At 50.2% G+C, this 20074-nt stretch overlaps 1 protein-coding gene across 2 annotated transcripts; it reads right to left on the reverse strand.

The window, feature by feature from the left end:
- Positions 1–17564: 17564 nt before the first annotated feature.
- RPP25L (ribonuclease P/MRP subunit p25 like) lies at positions 17565–19912 on the reverse strand. 2 transcript variants are annotated; one of them, XM_082694643.1, is made up of 2 exons: positions 19803–19912; positions 17565–18386 (listed from the first exon to the last, which is right to left on the reverse strand). In XM_082694643.1, exon 2 carries the CDS (start codon positions 18350–18352, stop codon positions 17861–17863), a length of 492 nt encoding a protein of 163 aa, XP_082550769.1. In that variant the 5' UTR covers positions 18353–18386; positions 19803–19912; the 3' UTR covers positions 17565–17860. The 2 variants fall into 2 exon arrangements, with proteins under 2 accessions (XP_082550769.1, XP_082550770.1); XM_082694644.1 differs by having other exon boundaries at positions 19566–19856.
- Between the last annotated feature and the right edge of the window lie 162 nt (positions 19913–20074).

Below are 20074 nucleotides of genomic sequence, written 5' to 3' on the forward strand. Positions count from 1 at the left end.
CCTCTGACCCATAATCCCTGCGCCTTGCCCCTCCTGGGAGCTGGTCCAGGGCTGGGGGCGGGGAGAGGGGAAGGAACTATCTCGCAGTTTCCTCACGCCCTTCCCCAGTAGGCTGCCCAGAGTGCCCGGGCCCTTTCCCAAGAAGTGCCTCAGGGATTCTGGTTGCAAAGGAAAAACCTTCTTCGCGCCACTGCCGGGGCTTTTCACTTTCACTTCCGTGGCTTCAAAAATCCCCTCGGTGCAACCGGTAGGGGTCAGCCGGGGCTGAGGCTCAGAGAGGGCTGGCTGGCGCTTAAAGACACACAGCGAAATAATGGCTCTCAGCTGAGACCCCGTCCATCTCCATTCACAGTAAGCGTTCCCTATTTGGTCTCTTGGGCCCGCAGCCTCCAGAGTCCCGAGCCACGGACGAGGACGAGATGGTGGGAACCGGGAAAGAGCGGGGGCTGTGCGAAGAAACTGGGAGAGGGAAGGAGGGCCCAGCGCGAAAACTAGGCCTGGTTGAGGTTGGGTGCTCAAGAGGCCCCGCTCCCCTCGAGGGGCCGAAGGGCGTTGAGATCGGCGGGTCATTGGTGGGCTGACTTGACCTCCAGAGCCTCCTGTGTCCTGGACACTGCCTCCTTCTTGAAAGCAGAGGAGAGTTCACCCCGGACAACATCCCTTCTCCACCAGTCAGCAGTGCCGAAGTCCGCGGGTCCCGGGGCAGGGTCTGCGCGGGGCAACCGGGATCCGGGAGCCGGACATGTGGGTCTGTCAGAGGATTAGCGAGGACAAGAGGCGCACGTCGGACCGGATCCCGGCATCCGTTGATCCTCAGCAACTTCCAGGCGCAGCACCCATCGGCCGCTCTCGCTTCCTCGGTGCCGCAGCGACACCTGGCGGGAAGTTAGAGAGGCGCGTAACCCCTAAGTCTGAAGATCTGTCTCAGAGGCAGCGCCCACCTACGGAACAACCTGTGGGTGCGGCCCCTTCCCTTCCGCCTCCCTCCGAACAGATTCTGCCACCACCCGGGCTGGGGCAACAGATTACGTTTCCGCTCCTGCGGCCTTCAATGCCCTATCTGCCCAGGAGCTTATGAGCTTCCTAAGCCTCTGTTGTTGAACACTCCCATATCCCAGAGCCGTGGGGGCACAGGCAGGCTTCTTAGGTGGGGCTTAAAAACCCTTGCAGGATCTGGTCGAGTATCCTCTCAAACTTTTTAATATTTATTTATTTATTTTTAAGATTTAATTTTTCTAAAAAGTAATCTCCACACCCAAGGTGGGGTTGGAACTCACAACCCTGAGATCAAGAGTCACATGATCTAGGGACTGAGCCAGCCAGGTGCCTCTCCTCTCAAGCTTTATTAGGCACCCCTCTTCCTAGCCGCCCTAGCTCTGCACCAGCCCCCTTCTCCGTCATGGTGCACTTTTCCTTAAACTAAACCCCACTTCACTGATACCCTCCCCCCAGCCCCATCCCATCTTCATCATTCTTCAACATCTGCCTCTCCCTTAAGGGGCAGCAGGAAATAACTCCCTTAGTTCAGAGCTCTCCTGCAGGCAAGTAGTGTAGTTTTCAGATTTGATAACCCTGGAAGGCCTTGGGAAATTGAGGGAAGTTCTTGACCTTGAATTCTCAGAGTTTTACACCTGCCATGACAGGTGGCTCTATGGCAGAATTTTTGGCTCCGCCTTACTCCACCATGGCACGTGACCTAACCCGGGACCACCTTGTGCCCCTCGCTCTCAGGAATCAACTTGGCCATCCCAGGACTGGGTAGCAAGGAGCCTTGCCCCCATTCCTACTGATGTGCCCTCAGGGAAAGAGAGCTTCCACCCCACCTCCTGTAGTCTGCCTTTTCTAGTGCTCCTTTGGGAAATGATGCTCTTCTAACCAGCCATACCATCAGAAAGCTCCACTGTGGTCACGGATCTGGCTACCCAAAGGTAAAAATACAAAGAGGCTCTCTGTCTTGCCTTCAAATACACCATCATGTAAAGTCACATACTCAGTCTCAAAGAGTCAAATGTTTATATTCAACCTTACTATGTTCCACTGGGCATCAGGGTCCTCTGCTTGCAACTAGCAGCTAGAGGTCCTTGTACACCATCCCCACACACTTGTACACCATCCCCACACACAGATTTAGCCCCACACACAGCCATGCACTCACACCACGTGTCACAGAGGCACACACTCATAGGCACACACTGTCAATCATACAGTCCCACAAAGTCCCTTAGCAGTAGGGGCGGGCTCTGGGAGGCAGTTACGTAAAAGCCCTCATAGCTCCCCCCTCTCACTCCCCCTCACCGCGCCCCCCCTCCCCTGCTTCCTCTCGCAGTGCCAGCGCCCGGGGCGGCTTGGCCGGGGACCGGGAACAGCTCGGCCTCGCGGAGGCTCCAGGCGCCGAGAAACCCGATCCTAACACAGCCCCGGGCCGAGCTAGGGAGGGGGGCCCCTTGAGCACCCACACACACACACACTGAGGGTCCAGCCTGGCTCCCCAGGGGGGACTCACCCCTATTCTGGGACAGCACCTAGGGCTCACTTACCACACTCCCATGCTGCAGAGCCCCTTCTGGAATTCTGTTATTTGGACCACTGCCTAAGTGTGCCCTGACCCTTCCAACCTTGGCACCAGAAAAGGGCAAAGATTCCCTAAAGGTAGAAACTAGGAGAGAGCTGCAACTCTAATGGAGAAACCTAAGTATTCAGCCGGAATTGCCCTCAGTTCTCCGGAGTTACCTACACTTCCCTCCTCACTGGGGCCCTCTAAACCACTCTGATAGAAACAGTGCTTTCAGTCCTGCTCCAGGCCCCCCTCAGATTTGCTGCCTACTGATCCCATTGTATTCTACAAGAATTCTAAATTATTTGGATAGACCAAAGCCTCCCTTCCTTTTCTTTGATACCCTTCTTTCCTCCTTAGTTGGAAGTTCTAACGCCAGTCTAACCCCAGTTCCTCCTGTTTTGCTAAGAAGGAAGTTTGGAAGGCAACCTGAGACATTGAGAATAAAATCCCTGAAAGGAGGAAGGATTAAGGTTCAGGAAGCCCCTGAAAGTCCGGAGTCTAAGAGGAGGGAAGAAAATGTCTGTATCTCTCCTCCACCCCCCACCCCCCAAAATAACCTCCACCCTACTCTGCAGCCCAGACTCTATTTTTCAAAATAGCTTTTGAGTATTTGCCTGGGCTGCCCAGGCCCAGGCAGCAAGGGAATTTCCCCCTATGTTCTCTGCTAATGAACAAAACATTTCATGTTGAAATTTCTCCTCTGCCCCCAACCCAGTGTCTCTAGGGCCCCCCAGGCTGACCAAGCAGAGGAATCACTAGGAGTAGAGTAACAGTAGGGGGAAGCCTCAAGAGGAAACATAATTTACATGGGGGTGCATCTTTTTTTCATAAATAATTAGAGTGTCTTTTTTTTTTTTTTTTCACTTTTGGCTAAAATTACCCACTCCTGTGGCAGCTTCCCAGAAAGGGCGGCGGAAGGGCAGCCGGAGCTGTCCCAAGGCCCAGGACATGGCCCCCCTCCCCTGGGCGAGGAGCTTTCCCCAAGTTGTTTTCCTGGTCTCTTCCTCTTGGATGTTTTTTTGATTATTAATCACATTTTCCATCCACAGGCTCAGCCCAGACCCTCTCCCCCTTGGGTCAGGGCTGGACAGAGAGAGGAGGAACAAGCTCCAGAAGGATGAGTTGGGGACAAGATGGGCAGTGACCCCTGATTTTGGCTGACCTGAAAGAAGCTGTGAGTGATATGTCACAGATCACACTCTCGCCATCCTGGCACCCATCAGTAGCACCTTGATTGGTACAAGCAGAGTAAGTGAATGAGCAGGTGTCTAGCTCTCACAGTGCCTAGCTGGCACTGGAAGGCAAAGCCCCTACTGTCAGTCCCCTTATGCTACAGACAGGGCAACAACTCAGAGAGGGGGATTCACCTAACCAGAGTCACACAGCAAGTTAGTGCCAGAGCCAGAACAGGACCCCAGGAATGCTGATGGCCTCCCCTTCATAAGGTAGCCAATAAATATATATTGAGCATCTACTATATGCCAGGCATTGATGTAAGTGATAGAACAGAGCAGTGAGCCAAACAGACAAAAATCCCCCACCCTGGCAAGGATGTGGGGCAACTAGGAGGCCACACACTGCTAATATGTGTACAAGTTAGTACAACCATTTGGAAACATTGTTTGGCAGGATCTACTAAGTTGAACATAGATATACCCTACCACCTCACAAAGAATGTTCATAGCAGTTTTATTCATAATATTATCAAACTGGAAACAACCCAAACGGATGAAGAGATTATGATGCAGTTATGGCAATAAAAAAGACCAACAGGAGCTACACGCAACCAAAAATGGATAAAGCTGGCAGATAAGATGTTGAGCAAAGAGAAAAAAGTAACCAGACCAAAAGGGTCCATAATGAATGATTTCATTTGTATAAAGCTCAAGAATAGGGCACCTAGGGGGGGCTCAGTTAGTTGAGCATCTGCCTTCAGCTCAGGTCGTGATCCCTGGGTCCTGGGATCGAGTCCCACAATGGGGCTCCCTGCTCCACAGGGAGCCTGCTTCTCCCTCTGCCTCTGTCTCCCTCTCTCTGTCTTTCATGAATAAATAAATAAAATATTTCTTTAAAAAAAAATAATGCTCTAAGAACAGGAAAACTCATTTATGGTGATAGAAGTTGGAATTGCACTTACTTTTATTGGGGTGGGGGGGAATGGTGGTTCCAAGAGTTTAGACCCATGCCTCAAAATTTAAGCTGTACCCTTAAGGTTTGTGTACTTTACTCTTTACTTTTTGTCAAAAAAAAAATAAAAGTTTAAACACCCCCTGCCCTCATGGAACTCTCATTCTAGTCAAGGAAGATGGATACTAAACAAAATAGCTAAGGATACAATTTGTCCACATGAGAGGGCCATGTCTGACTCAGCCCCCTTGGGCAAGAGGTGACAGCCTAAATGCCACCTAAAAGCAGCGTAGATTAAGCCCTTTGTCTTCTCCCTTTGTGCCACAGTCTTTTTCCTTACGGTAATTTGTGTGATGTTTAACTACCTAGTTACTTGTGAGCTCCATGAGGGCAGCCCTGTGGCAGCTAGAGCTGGGTCTGGCATAGAAAAGGTGCTCCTAACATTTGAATTAGATTTAAGGAACTATTGAATGAATGAATGAATGAATGAACGAATGAATGAATGAATGAACAAATGATATAAGCAAGCAGGACAACGTTCACCTGGAGGAGTCAAGTCCCAGGGCACAGGAGAGGGAACTACCTGAATGGGTTACAGCCTCAAGGGGTGGGAAAGGTTTGGTAGGCAGTAAGGGAGTAAGCAGAGACCCAGAAGGCAGACTGAGACAGTCTGAGTGGCTCAGAGACCTCATCCTGAAGTGTGTTTGGTGCTAAGGCCATGCAGGCCTGGAAAGGCAGGACGCAGGTGAGGAACATCACCAGATCTGTATTTTAGTGTGATCCCTGAGGCAGCTGCTGTTCGGGGTGGTGGGCGAGATGGAGGATAAAGGTGGGACACCCAGGGAACAGGTGTTTGCAGTTACCCTAGGAGGGAGAGCTCCAGCACAAGCTGGGGCAGGGCCATGGGGCTGAAGAGAGAACAGAGCTTTGAGGGAGGAGAGTGGGCACTCAGATTCATTTCCACCTGCTCCCATGATGGAGGAAACCCTGTGTTGCCCTGTACACAGAGAAGAGATCCCTGGACACTTAGCCTAGCATCTGCTCTCCTAAGGACCCTCCCTGCCATGATCCTGGAGTCTGGAATAAGTTTGGGAAAGGAGCAGATGGTCAGGGAGAAAGAAAAGGATCCAGAGAGGATGGGGAGGTAGGGTGGGGAGAGGGACAAGAGAGGACAGAGAAACTAGGAATTAGGACACTAGAGCAGGGGCATAGACTTGCAAAACCACAGATGCAATTTTTCATTTTGTGTTGTAAAAATTTGCATGAAGCGAGTTCCAAACGAAGCACAAAGTCCCTCCTACCTTTCCTCCCCCTCCAGTGGGTCTCGATCCCTTTCTCCCACAATCCTTCATGGAGGAGACTTATGTCTTCAAAGAACTGCCTCCTTCCAGTGACAGCCCAGAGTCCGACTTCAATCCCCATTGCTATAGGGCCGCCTCCCTGATAATGGCACTGGGATTTCCAAATAGGAACATGGCTCCAAGATTGGCTCCCTCTCTTCAGCTCCCACAGCTCCATTTCTAGCCAGGCTGCGATTCCCTGGGGCAAGGGCAGAGGGAATAAAAGAGGCCCAACTTCTCCCTCAGAAACTCAATTGCAGTGATTCAGAAGACAGAGGAAAATTCGAGATTTGAAGACCGAAACACCAGAAACACCAAGTCCCAGAGAAACAGACAGAAGCAGATGGGAGTCCAAAGGAGAAAATTGAAATAAGTTCAGTTCAACAGACATTTTATTAGCACCTACTGTGTGCCAGGGCCAGAGGGAACATTGTGTACAAAAGCATAGATGACACCCAGCTTTTTGGCATAAGTGACGGGGAGATGATGGTGCCATTCATTGAGCTGGAGAGAGCTGGGGCTTGACATGTCCAGTTGAAGGGTCTGTGGGATGATGGCCAGCAGGGACAAGGATGGGGAGGACAACACAGAAGGTAAGAGAGGGCTGCCAGGTGGCAGTGTGCCGTTCCCTGCTCAGTAGCTCCCAGTGCCCTCTGTAACTGGCTCTTGGAGGTTGTGTGGGTATTCGTCAAAGTCTCAGACTGATCCAGGCACTCTGAGTGATGTAGGAGATAAAAAGATCATGGAGTGGGGAGAGAAAATGAGAGGGAGCGGGAGGGGTAGAGAGGGTGGCGGTGAAGCCCTAGGAATCATGACTGAAGAAGACCAGAGAGGCTGGATGACTGGGTGGCTCAGTCAGTTGAGCCTCTGACTCTTGAATTCAGCGCTGGTCATGATGTCAGGTCCTGAGATTGAGCCCCACAGTCTCCCTCTGTCCCTCTCTTTGCCCTAGAGCTAGTATGGCATGTGTGCTCTCTCTCTCTCTGATAGATAAACAAACAAAAAAATAAATAAATCTTTGAAGAATAAAACAAACAAAAAACAGAGAGGGCAGAGAAAGTGTGGTTGCTCCAGAGACAGAAGAGCAGGAGTCAGGGATGTCACAAGACCAAAAAGGAGCCTGGTGAGGCCAAGAAAGAGCTCTGGGCTTTAGCAGCCAGGACTGGGCTGAGGTCACTGGGACCACGCTGGTGTTAAGGAGCTGGCTGACGTAGCCCTTCCACAGAAGCTTGGGAGCAGAGGGTGGGCCCCTCTTTCCCCAGCCTCCCTGTTGTCCTCAGAGCCCTGCTTGGTCTGGGGGCCTCTCTCAGCCAGACATTAGGAAGAAAAGGTTGGAAAAGCTCCCTCGCCCCCAGCCTCCTATCCCTGAGTCTCTAGTCTCTGGCATTCCCAGGAGGGTCCTGAGCATTCCTCAAGCTTGGGAGCCCTCAACAGCCAGGGAACCCCGGGGACCCTGGGGGTAATTGAAACCAGGGTTAAGACATTAGAAACCATAACGCCAACTCCCCGACTCCCTCAGGATAGTTCCTGGTTTTCTTCTCAACCCTATCCTCCTTGCTGCTGACAGCTCAGCTCTCTGGGCCCCACCAGCTGGGCCATGACCTTCTTCCCCAGACCAACTACAAGGGGCCTCCAACCAGAAGGCACCCAAAGCCAGTCCTTAGGGACCTCTTCTCTGTGCTTAGCTAGGCTAAGCCTCCATATTGAAGTGTCCCCAAATTCTAATCTGGATCCTTTATTGCAGAATTTATCTTCGGGGATTTACATTAGACAATAGGAAGGGTTTCTCAATAGGGAAAGAGAAAGAGGTAGGAGATGTGGGGCAGGAGTGCCTCTACTAGTAGATGCTCAGTAAATCTGTAGGGAAGAAAGAATGAATCTCAAAGTCTGGGTCCCACCAAGGCAAGGCGTTGGATGGGCCAGATCCGAATCAGGAGCAGGACAGGCTGTACACCTGGCAGGGAGGAGGGTCTGACAAGGAATTCTGTGGCCTGGAGATCCCTTTCCATCTCTCTCCCTGCTCTGAGGTCTCTGTCTCTCTCTCCTTCTATGTCTCTCTCTGTTACAGTCCTTGTCTCTGATAGAAAGGATGGGAAGCTGCATGCTTGTTGACCTGTGGGAAAGCCCTCCCCTGCCAGCTGCCTGATGACTTCAGGATTCCCAGATTTCCCATGCGTGCTGGTGGGATAATCTGTCCCCACCTCAGTCTCTATATTTGTCTCTTTTCTTAGCTCTTCGGTGAGACTGTAGGGTTCAAATACCTACTCCACCATTTACTGGCTTTGTGACCTCAGGGAAATGACTTCATGTCTCTGTTCTTCAATTACCTCAGGAGTAAAATAGGATCATAATAGTGCCTATTTCCTAGGGCTATTGTGAATATTCAATTAAATGAGATAATCCAGTCAAGTGTTGAGCACTAGCCTGGTGGGCACCAGACCCCCCTTCATCTGCTGGCTTCGGCTTTCTCCCCATCAATGTCTTTATGTCTCCTCTGTCTTCCTCCACCTCCCTCTATGTATCTCATCCTCTGTCTCTCCGTCTCTCTCACTCTCCATCTTTCCCCTGATCCCTTTTTCTTTCTCCATATGTGGCTTTGCCAGAAGCCCCCCAGACAGCCTGTTTGACCCTGCTCCAACCCCGTTGGCACAACTAGCCCAGATGGGGTGGGATGTCCAGGGAGGTTTTTAATTCAAACATGGAATTCCTAACAGCAGGATCACGCCTGGGCCTGAACATGGGTGAATCACAGTTGGTGGGAAGAGTGATTATGTCTGTGTCCTCTGGAGAGACAGGAGAGCTGGGGGCTCAAATTGGCACTCTCTTAGAGCAAGGGGGACTTGCCCTGACTTCTCTGACTGCCCCCACACCTGGGCCCAAGCCAGATCCCCCATGTCTAGTGCCTGCTTGGAGGTAAGGCAACCTGCCCAGAGCCCAGGACTGAAGGGGGAAGCCTTCTACCTCTATGTAGCGTGGCTTACCTGCCCTCAAAACATTCTGGGCCACCCTCACCCTGAGTCCTGCCTCGTTTCCCACACCCCATCCCAAACCCTGTATGGAGACATATTGTTTCTCTATCTTTATCTCTGTGTCTCTGTTTCTCCTAACCTTGATCTATGACTTTTGCAGCTGTATATGCTTTACACCCCCTAATGAGCCCACCAGGGATAGGAAGCTGTGGGATTGAAGAGTCTGTGTTCTTCCACCTGGACCAAAGAGCACATTCTGGGGCGGGGGAGGTAGGGGGAGGATGCAAAAAGTCCAGATGTCAGTTCTCTATCACTGTGGATCTGTGAAGACAGAGACACGGTGTAGAACAGGTGCTCTATAAATAGAAATCCAATGACAGAGGGGCAAACAAAGGACCCTGAATAGGTAATTGGATGGTTAAGGCTGCAACAGACAGGAGCATGGATAGACTGTGGATACGTTGCTGCTTGATTTTGTGGCTGAACAAGGAGTCTTCTCTGGGGCCAGGATTGGTCTCAACTAGCCCTAGACACCCCCATACTTGGACCCCAGCCAGACCCCTCACGTCAGCCCTTAGGCAGAGGGCCAGATGGATGAACCACTAAGACTTACCTCTCAATTGCCTGTTCTCTACACATCATTGCCTCAGGATGCCCACCAGATTCATGGAGCGAGAGATGAGATTACAGATCCAGAGAGAGAGAAATACTAGGTAGGGTCACACAGCAGGCAGAGGCTGGAACAGGAGCCCGGGTGTACCAGCAGCCAGTGTGGGCCTGTCACGGGGATTCTGTGCCAAGGCTGACAGGAGCCAGACCTGAAACTGGATTATATGTGGGCAGAGCACTCAGGAAACTTCGAACATGCAGGCAGTCGGGCTGTCAGGCAAGGACGGATATGTAGCTTTCTTTCCTTCCCATCAGACAGAGACAAGCATTGGAATAAGAAGTTCAGAGAGAGAGAATCAGAGTGAAAGAGAGGGGGGAGAACCTGGAAGAGAGACCAAGAAATAGACACAATTAGACAGAGTCAGACACAAAAATAGAGATGCAGAGAAAAAAAGATGTGAGTCAGAGACATGGAGAAAGGGAGATGCAGGAGGGAGAGCCATGCAATTTAAGACATAAAGATAAGGGAAGACATGAAGTCACAGAGAAATACTGTCTCAGAGTCATAGAGCAACAGTTACATGGAGTCAAATATATACAGACAGGGACAGACAGAACTCAGAGACTGAGAGACAGAAACGAAAAAACAGGAGGGAGAAATAGAGGTGGAGACAGAAAGATCAAGGGAGGCAGAGAGATGGAGAGAGCAAGGAGACAAAGACAGAGTGAGGCAAAGAAAATGATCAAAACAGCAGGAAAGGGAAAAGCAGGCGACAGAGGAGAGGCTCTTGGTCTCCAGTCTCTCCAGCCTGGCCTCCCCAGGGTTTGGGCCCCCCTTTGCTATTCTTTGGTTTCCATAGCAACAGGGAGGGCAGCACTAAATTTGCATATACATTTACATCCTTTCGGTCTGCATAATTCAACAGGTTTCTGTGCATATTCATGAGACTGTGAATGAAGGTGACTCTCCCAAACCCTGCTCAAAACCTGGCTGTGGTGCCCCCTGCCGGCAATACATGGTCATGTCTCCAGGCCCAACCTCAAGGGTTAGCCAGACCTGTTAAAACATTCCCCCTCTTGGGGCGCCTGGGTGGCTCAGTGGTTAGGCCATTGCCTTTGGCTTGGGTCGTGATCTCAGGGTCCTGGGATCGAGCCCCGCATCGGGCTCTCTGCTCAGCAGGGAGCCTGCTTCCTCCTCTCTCTCTCTGCCTACTTGTGGTCTCTCTCTGTCAAATAAATAAATAAATCTTTAAAAAAAAAAATTCCCCCTCTTTCCCTTGTACTTTCTTTCTTCAGGTGATGCCCCTCTGCCTCAGCATCAGTCCTTCCAGTGGTACACATGTACACGTACAAACACATACACACTGGTGAGGTGGGGGGCATGGCAGGGAGGGACAGCTGCAAACTGAAGGCTGACACATCTACCAAAAGAATGGGGACATAGGAACTGTGGGCCTCACATGGAAACTGACAAAGGACGCTGGTTCCAACAAGAATAACCAGGAGAGCTAAGACAGAGACAAAAGGGGCCTCTGAAACAGAAGGGCTGAGGTGGCTTAAATGGTGGTAAAGATAGGGCTAAGAACTCTTTCAAAGTGCCAGGCTTTGGAAGCTCTTGTGGACTGGGAGGGGCTTCTCTAAGGCTCCACCCATCATTTTGGCTTTACCATCTCTCCCTGGACCCCTACAGGACCCCTACAGAACTCCCTGGACCCCTCCACTGCCCTTTCTGACCTGTGTCCCCAATCTACTATCCACACTGGAGCAGCCAGAGCTCTAAGACATGAATCTGATATGCCACATTTTCTCCTTAAAGCCTTCAGTGACTCTCCATCACCTTCAAGAAAAAATCCAGGCTCCTTGGCCCAGCACTCAGGCCCTTCCTCACATTCCCTGCCTTGAACTTCATGCTCCAGTATGATCTCTGTGCTCTTCTCACCTCTATGCCTTAGTTCATGCCTGTCCTTTAAAAAAATTTTTTTTTAATTTATTTGAGAGAGAGAATGCAAGAGTGAGCACGAGAAGGGAGAGGTCAGAGGGAGAAGCAGACTCCCCGCTGAGCAGGGAGCCCAATGTGGGGTGACTTGATTCTGGGACTCCAGGATCATGACCTGAGCCGAAGGCAGTTGCTTAACCAACTGAACCACCCAGGCGCCCCAGTTCATGCCTGTCCTTTACCTAGAATGTCCTCTTCACTTTCTACTTCTGGAGTTTTTTTCGAGATTCTACACAGGCATCATCTCTTCTTTGAAGCTTTGTCCCTAAAGACTGGATGAGGGCCTCTGAACTCTTGAAGTCTAACAAAATTCTCTAATCCCTCTATGTATCATACCAATAATGAAACTATCTACGTATGTGGCTATTGGCCTCTTGGGGGGGAAGTTCTGAAGCCAGTGGCTGCATTTGTCACATTAAGGGTAGCCTTTGGCTGTTTGTTGAACAAACGAATAATCTTTGTAAGCCTAGACTAACTATCCCTGTCTTGAGGCTCCTGGAACCTCTGCCCAAACCCTGCAACAGGATGGGGCATCCCTTTGTAAATGCTGCCACCTAGTGGTCATGTTCAGAAGTGCAGCCAAACATCACCTTCCCAGGGGGAGGACTAAAGTGGGAGTTGGAGGTACCCATCAGAATCAGGCCAAGTCCTGGGGCGCCTGGGTGGCTCCGTGGGTTAAAGCCTCTGCATTCGGCTCAGGTCATGATCCCAGGGTCCTGGGATGGAGCCCCGCATCGGGCTCTCTGCTCAGCAGGGAGCCTGCTTCCTCCTCTCTCTGTGCCAGCCTCTCTGCCTACTTGTGATCTCTATCAAATAAATTAAAAAAAAAAAAAATCAGGCTAAATCCCAAATGGCGGAGGGAGGGGGCAGGGAGAGGACTGGTGAGGAGGGAGGTCCTCAGGGCGAGTGCCCAGAGCTTAGCGTTCTTTGAACAGCAGACAGAATGGCTCAGAAGCAGAAAATATCATGGCATGTGAGAAAAGTAAGGCATTAGTGTGGCCAGAGCCCAAGTCCAAGAGCAGTGGGCCAAAGATGAGCTGAGCAATGGCAGTGACTAAGCAAGGGGGTCCTTTAAGACTATCCAGTGAATGGGTGTGCCTCTGTGGCTCAGTGGGTTAAGCCTCTGCCTTCTGCTGTCATGATCTCAGGGTCTTGGGATTGAGCCCCGCATTGGGCTCTCTGCTTAGTGGGAGCCTGTCTCCCCCTCTCTCTGCCTGCCTCTCTGTCTACTTGTGATCTCTCTCTCCTTGTCAAATAAATAAATGAAATCTTAAAAAAATAAATAAATAAAAGACTATCCAGTGAATGAATTTGGATTTTGTCTTATAATCTGGACATGGGGAGGTTGAGGGAGAATGACAGATGGCCTAAATATTTATCAAGCACCTACTATGTAACCAAGCAATGTTCAAGATTAATCAACAAAACAAAGATTCCTGCCTTTTCCAAGCTTACATTCTCATCTAGAGGAGACAAGACAATAAACAAAAACACTATTTTAGAGAAGTAAATTAGAAGTGGGGGGGGGGGGGAGGCAGGGTCAGGGAAATCAAGTGCTTGACTGATGGGGCACCTGGGTGGCTTAGTCAGTTAAGCATCTGACTGTTGGTTACAGCTCAGGTCATGATCTCCTGGTCCTGGGATTGAGCCCTGTGTTGAGCTCCATACTCAGTGTGGAGTCCGCTTCAGATTCTCGTTCCCTCTTCCTGCTTATTCTCGCTCACATGTGCTCTCTCTCTTATTTCTTTTTGAACAAATTAAACCCTTAAAAAAAAAAAAAAGTACAGAAGTGTTTGACTGCAATCTTAAATGGATCAGTCAGAAAAGGCCTTGCTGAGGTGACATTTGAGCAAAGGCTTAAAGGAGAAAGGGAGACAGCCAGGAAGGAATCTGGCAGAAGAGCATTCTGAATAAAGGAAACGTGGTTTGAAGGATAGCTCAGAAGGGTGTAAAGCAAGGAGACCAGTAAGGAGAATGTTCTAAGATAATGAGGGGCACAAAACAAGTAGTCATGTGGGAATGGAGAGACACCTAGGAAGCAAAATTGGCAGGACTTGGTGCCTGCTTGCATGGGGAAGGTATATAACACCTCCAGTCATGTTGTGTTTCTAAGTCCCCATCCCAAGACTACCAAAATCACCTGACATGCCACCTCCAAACCAGGCAACAAGAATGCTCAGCACATTCCATCCTGGATGACTCCATTGCCCATCTTGATGCCCAACTCCTGCCCCCAACACACTGCCACCCTCCCCAGCCTCTTAATTCTTCAGCCTCATCTTCAGTGACTTTTCCTCCAGGCCACCCAGCTATCTACTCTCATGGCCACAACAAAGTCCAGTCAGCTCCTAAAACTCTCAAAACCACCTTCTTCCATCTCATCCTTTAGTTAATGTTAAATTATGTCCCTCTATAAAGGATATGTTTAAGTCCTAACCCCAGTAAGAGAAAAGGTGACTTTATTTGTAAATAAGATCTTTACAGAGGGATTCAAATTAAAATGAGGCTATTTGGGTGGGCCCTAATCCAATATGATCAGTTTCCTTATAAAAAGAAGAAAACTGAACATAGAAACAGACACAAGGGAAGAAAGGGTGAAGATGAAAGACTGGAGTCATTTTAGAATGACATCTAAAAGCTAGGAAGGCCAAAGACTGATAAATCAGAAATTGGGATGAGTCTGGGGCGCCTGAGTGCTTCAGTTGGTTAAGCGTCTGCCTTGGGCTCAGGTTGTGATCCCAGGGTCTGAGATGGAGTCCCAGGGCCTGAGGATGGAGCCCTGCATTGTCGGGCTGCTTGCTCAGCAGGGAGCCTGCTTTCCCCTTTGCCTGCCACTCCCCCAGCTTGTGGTCTCTGTCAAATAAAATCTTTTAAAACAAACAAACAAACAAACAAACAAATTAGGACAAGTCAAGGAAGGATTCTCCCATAGGTTTCAGAGGGAAAATGGCTCTGCTGATGCCAACTTGAGACTTCTAGTCTCCCAACACTGTCAGGCAATACATTTCTGTTGTGCTAGGCCACTCTGTGGTACTTTGGTATGACTGTCCTAGAACTAGGGCAGTGCCCTGTCCTAGTTCTCTCAACTACTCCATTTCATTCCACCCCACCCCAGACATCTTCATGTGGATCTCCAGGACAGTGACTTCTACCCCTTTCTATCTTCACTTGTCTCCTGGCCCACTTTGGATTCCTTGACTCTTCACTACATCTTGCTATTCTCCCCACTCTTCTTTCATCATTTCTGCCAGTCTCAATCACAGTCTGGAAGAATGCAACAGTGATTTCTCTTGAGTCCTCACCTATCCTATGGATGTTACTGAAGCTCACACACTCTGATAACACTACAAGTTCATGGTCACCAGCCTCACCTCGGCTTTTAGACTTGCCTGTTCATCCTCCTGTACCTCTCTGGGTCTCTCTCCTCCAACAACTATCTCGTACTACTTTCCCACCAGCCTCCTCATTCCACTCTCAGCAGCAGAGCTGGATTCCTGCTTCAAGAAGAGAGAGAAACCTTCTGAACTCCCTCATATCCCACCTTCATCTCCACATCCTTCCTCATGCACACCCATCTTCAACTCCTTCTCTGGGAACTTACAGGGAGTCCTCTTTGGGAGGCCCATACCTCCATGATTCTGGCTCCCATTCCCTTTTACCTCTTACAGAGTCTCATTCTGAGTTAACCACAGTCTCTTGCATCTTTCTCTTTCTCTACTAGCTTCTTCCACCAACCTACAAGTATGCTCAAATTTCTAAGTCATTAAAATAAAAAATTCTCTGTATCCCGCATTCCTCTACATTTACCACCTCTCCTCCCATTCACAAACCTACTTCTGGAAAGAGCTATCTCCACTTCCTTACCTTTCATACCAAAGCATAACCTTTCCTAAGAAATTATGGAGGCAGAAGCCACACTGGAGTGGATTAAGAATGTGGGAAGAAACTGAATCAGCAGTTACACACAACTCTTATGTCCCTCCTAAGTTGGGTCAAGATTTCTGGTTCTAAAGGCCTATCTTCTCTCTGGCTCCCTCCCTATAATTCCTCCTCTAGGTTCCAATAGGGCCCCACAGAAACCCAGGAGGGAAAATACCCCAGAATCACTAGTCATCCCTCTCTAAGCTTCTGGCCTATTTCCTGATTCTTGGAACTACAGATCCTGTTCCTCCCAATTGTGACCCCAGCTGTTTCCCTCACACATACCCCTGCCATCATCCTGGAGTTGCCAGGTGGTGCCTCAGTGTGCCCACATGGGAGCCCCTCCTAGGACTCCCAGGGCTTGTGATACCACCTTACTGAAGCATTCATTCAGTACCGGTCACCATGTTTATTCCACTTGACCATTACAAGTGGTAGAGCAGACTGGATCAGGATGGGATGTTGAGGTATGTAACAAAAGTCTTCAAGAGGCTGGTCCTGAAGTTCTGGAGACTAGTGGCACTCGGAAAGCTTTTCATGGTAGAAAACACCAAGTGATGCTTAGAGAAAAGTCAATATGCAGAAGTTGGGAAGGAGCAAAAACCCGAGTTAGCCACAAAGAGAATAGGGAGAAGTCAGGCAGTTGTTGCTAGCAAGACACCAGAGTGCCTGTCAGAGCTTCTAGGGGTGTGTTAGATGCTCCTTGACCTTCTGAGTTTGAGAGGCCTGGCTGGTGAGCTGCTCAGAGGATTTCACATCTCTAATATCACTTGCCTCTCCCTCAGAGTCTTCTCTATTACACTGGGCAACCTCCTTGAAAAGCACAGAATGCAGCATTCAAAGCTTGACCACAGCCTTTTGGCCTTACGCTTGGTCCCCTAATCCCTGCCCTAAAGCCCTTATTGAGGCCTCTGTCCTCCATTTCTCCCAACCTCCTAACCCCTCCCACCTAGACTCAGCCAAATATCATTTCACCACTCTCAAATTGCTGGGCCCTCCATGCCACAATGTGAGCCCAGAAGAGCCTCAAGTTTGTGCTTTCCTGGTGAATGGACACTCAGTCTACTGGATACATTGAAGACCTCAAAATCCAGTGGGAGACTCACCTGACTTAACTCTTCACTGAATCTACACTGCCCACAATCCTGCTCTGTTCCTGCAGACTCCTGGCTACCACTGCAATCTTCACCTCTCCTCATGCCCCTGCCTTACCATGGTGAATGTAAGAATCTATGGCCAAGTTGACAGAAAAGGAGCAGCAAGGGATAAAAAGGAAGGATGAAACCTGGAGAGGAGATATGAATTTGAGCTATTTTTTTTTAAGATTTTATTTATTTATTTGACAGAGAGGACAAGTAGGCAGAGAGAGGGGGAAGCAGGCTCTCTGCTGAGCAGAGCCTGATGTGGGGCTCAATCCCAGGACCTGAGATCATGACCTGAGCTGAAGGCAGAAGCTTAACCCACTGAGCCAGCCAGGTGCCCCAAGCTATAGTTTTGTTTTTTTAAAGTCTATCTATTTAAGTAGTCTCTACACCTAACATGGGGCTTGAACTCATGACCCTGAGATCAAGAGCCACTTGATATTCCAACTGAGCCAGCCAGGTGCCCCGTGAGTTGTTTTTAAGATAGGAAAAAATATGTTTGTAAGTGGAGTTATTAATAATGATAGCAATTAACATTTATATAACACTATACGCCAGGTGTTATCTAAGAGTTGTATGTGTATATTTCTACATTTAATCCTCATAACAACCTTATGAGGTAAAACCCACATATATCCTGTGTTATGGATGGGATCACTAAGGCTCAAAGTACTACTTACCCAAGTTCACAAAGCAGTAACTTACTAGCAAATGGCAGAACTAGGATTCAAATCCAGGTAGTCAGTACTTGAGACCATGACCTTAATCACTACATTGTAAATCACTACAATGAAAAAAATGCTGCAAAAGAAAAATGTCCCTAAACTAGGGGTGGGATGGAAGGGTACAGGGACTCCCCCTCCTTTATTCCCACCTCCACAAAGCAGGTCAAGCAGAGGCTCATCAAACAAATGGGCAGAACGTTTATTTCCTAACCCACTCCCTGGATCTCTGTCAGAAGAAAGGACAGAGGCACAGTAGGTAGAATGCCAAGTAAACCCCAGCTGAGACTGCACACCTTTTAACTCTTCGTAGCAGTCCCATTTCACACCCCAGAAAGAAGGGGAAGCAGGACAGGGAGGCCCATTTCTGTGAATTCAAGTCTTGTTGGGGATGTTGAACAGTTACAAGAGGCTTTCCTGAGGAGGCAAAGCCATCCTAGACATTCATGCGTGGAAAACAGCTTGCTTGGCACATCTTCAGGACCAGGTGTCTCGAACCCTTCTTCGGGGTCGTGGACCACAGCTGGAGGTTGATGTGGGGCCCAGGCCAGGGGGTGCTCCTGGAGGCTGGTAGCCACACTCATTGGGGTCCAAGGGGTCCCGGCTGAGCAGTACCCACACTGCAGGTACATGGCGGCGTACCGTGAGGGGATCCAGGCCTGTGTCAGGTGAGACTGGCACCCAGCTGTCCTCGGTCTGCAGGAAGCGCAGCTTGGTAAGCTGGTGCAGGCCTGGTACACGCCGCTTGACAATCTCAGCACAGCTGACTGCCTTCCCTGCAGCCCGACCAGAACCTGAGAACACCACATGCCGTGCACCACCACCCTCCAATCGACCCAGTGCCAGCCCTAGTAGGTTGCGGATTTTGCTGCCATCTCGGACCCGCATCTCCAGGGTATCAGGAGGTAGCCGCGGCATCGGAGAAGGTGCTGGGAGTTCCACAGAGCCAGCTTTTCGGTAGTGCTCCATTCCTCTTGTTGTTGTGTCTGAATTTCACGGTCCACTGCAGGGAAGTATCAGATGAATGCTGGGCAATACGCCCCAAGCCATCCTCTAACCCCAGCTCTCCAGGAAATGGTCCCGCTCCTCAACCCAGACTTCCCAGGAACAGGACTGTATCCCCTCATCCCTGGCTTCTCAGCACAGGTGCCATGCCTACTTTATCCTGGGAAAGGGCAGTATCCCAAATGTCCCATTCTTCTGGACATAGCCATAAGCCTCCCTCCACCGTGCAGTCCCTGACACAGGGCCAAATTCATCAAAAACTGGTCTCTTTAGGATAGGCCAAGCCCCCTCATCCTAAGCTCCCTAGGACTGGGACTGAGCCTCCTTCACCTTGAGCTCCTTGGGACAGGGCTGTGCCCTTGAACATGGACTTCAAGTACCTCCATTTTTACCTCAACCTGTACTTTCTAATAAAGTTCTTTCCAGTTTATCTTTCTTCCATCCTTTTTTTTTTTTTTAAAGCTCTACACCCAACGTGGGGCTCCAACCTACAACCCCCAAGATCAAGAGTTGCATGCTTTACTGAGCCAGCAATGCACCCCTTTAGCTATCTTTTAACTCAGGCAAAAAGAAGACCCTGCAAGCAAAGCATCCCCTGATGCGAACCAAAACTACCCCTCAAGCAGTAAGGACTGTGTTAAAGGCCAGCAAGACCCTCATTGGTCTCAAGACAATGATGGACCTGCCTTTTACTGCCCATTGCACCTACAGACTGACCGTTGCCCCACGTTCTCCTTGTATAAACACAGAAGCACTGTCAGCAATTTGAAGACAGTTTTTGAGTTTTTGAGACAGCACTGAGTCCGCTGTCTTCTCAGTGCTGGATCCACTGAAATAAAAGTCCTTTCTTGTTTTATCAACACTCATCTCTCTGCCTTTGGATTTTGTCAGCCGGGAGTGGCAGAATCTGTTCTGTTGGGGACCCCCAGAGCCAGGTGCTTTTGCGTCCCTGTGCCCCGGTTACAACCCTGCCGTAGACTTTTGAAAACAAGACTAAGCGCCCCTCACCCACAGCTCCTTAAGATAGGGCCAAGGACCCCTCACTCCGCTCGCAGAAGTTCCTACACTCCAAGCTGCCTGGCAAGAGCAAAGAACCCTCCTCCAACATGCTCCTCAAACAGAACTGAACCCCTCCCCCCATTCCGGAATCCTAAGAATAGGGCCGAGCACCTCTCACCCTGAGATTCCCAGTGTTGATGCTCCCAACCCAGGTCACTCAGAAACTCAGAGGCTTGACGCGGAGCGCTGCGTGGGCTACTCCTAGAGCGGGGTCCACAGCACGGCCCCCTCCACCGCCACGAGCGGCCCAAAGTCCAGCATGCCTCAGACACCAAGGAGCCTGCCTCAGCTCTCCTCCCTGTACATCCAGACACCCGTACCACCGACCCCAAACCCGCCTCGCTCCAGCTCTCACCGCCACGGCTGCGCACACCTCCGATTCGATATGGAGCCAAGATGGCGCGCACGCCGGGAGCGCGCCGAAGCCGCGGGGCCGCGCACGCCGGGTAGAGGCGGGGCCTGCGGGGCCGTGACCTACCCAGCCGTAGCCCGCTGTGCCTCAGCGGTAAAACCGAGTATGGCCTGGACGTCTAGGAGTGAGCTGAGCCAGGGCAACCTGAGACCATGAACATACGGGCAGTCTCCGCTGTTACGCCCTGGGGAAGGGGCACCCCTACCGGGGCGCAG

Source organism: Mustela nivalis (assembly GCF_964662115.1).
Source record: "Mustela nivalis genome assembly, chromosome: 13".
Lineage (NCBI taxonomy): Eukaryota > Metazoa > Chordata > Mammalia > Carnivora > Mustelidae > Mustela > Mustela nivalis.

What these genes read in the sequence shown, in the direction of transcription:
- RPP25L (XM_082694643.1), bottom strand. Translation starts at nt 18,352, where the DNA reads ATGGAGCACTACCGAAAAGCTGGCTCTGTGGAACTCCCAGCACCTTCT.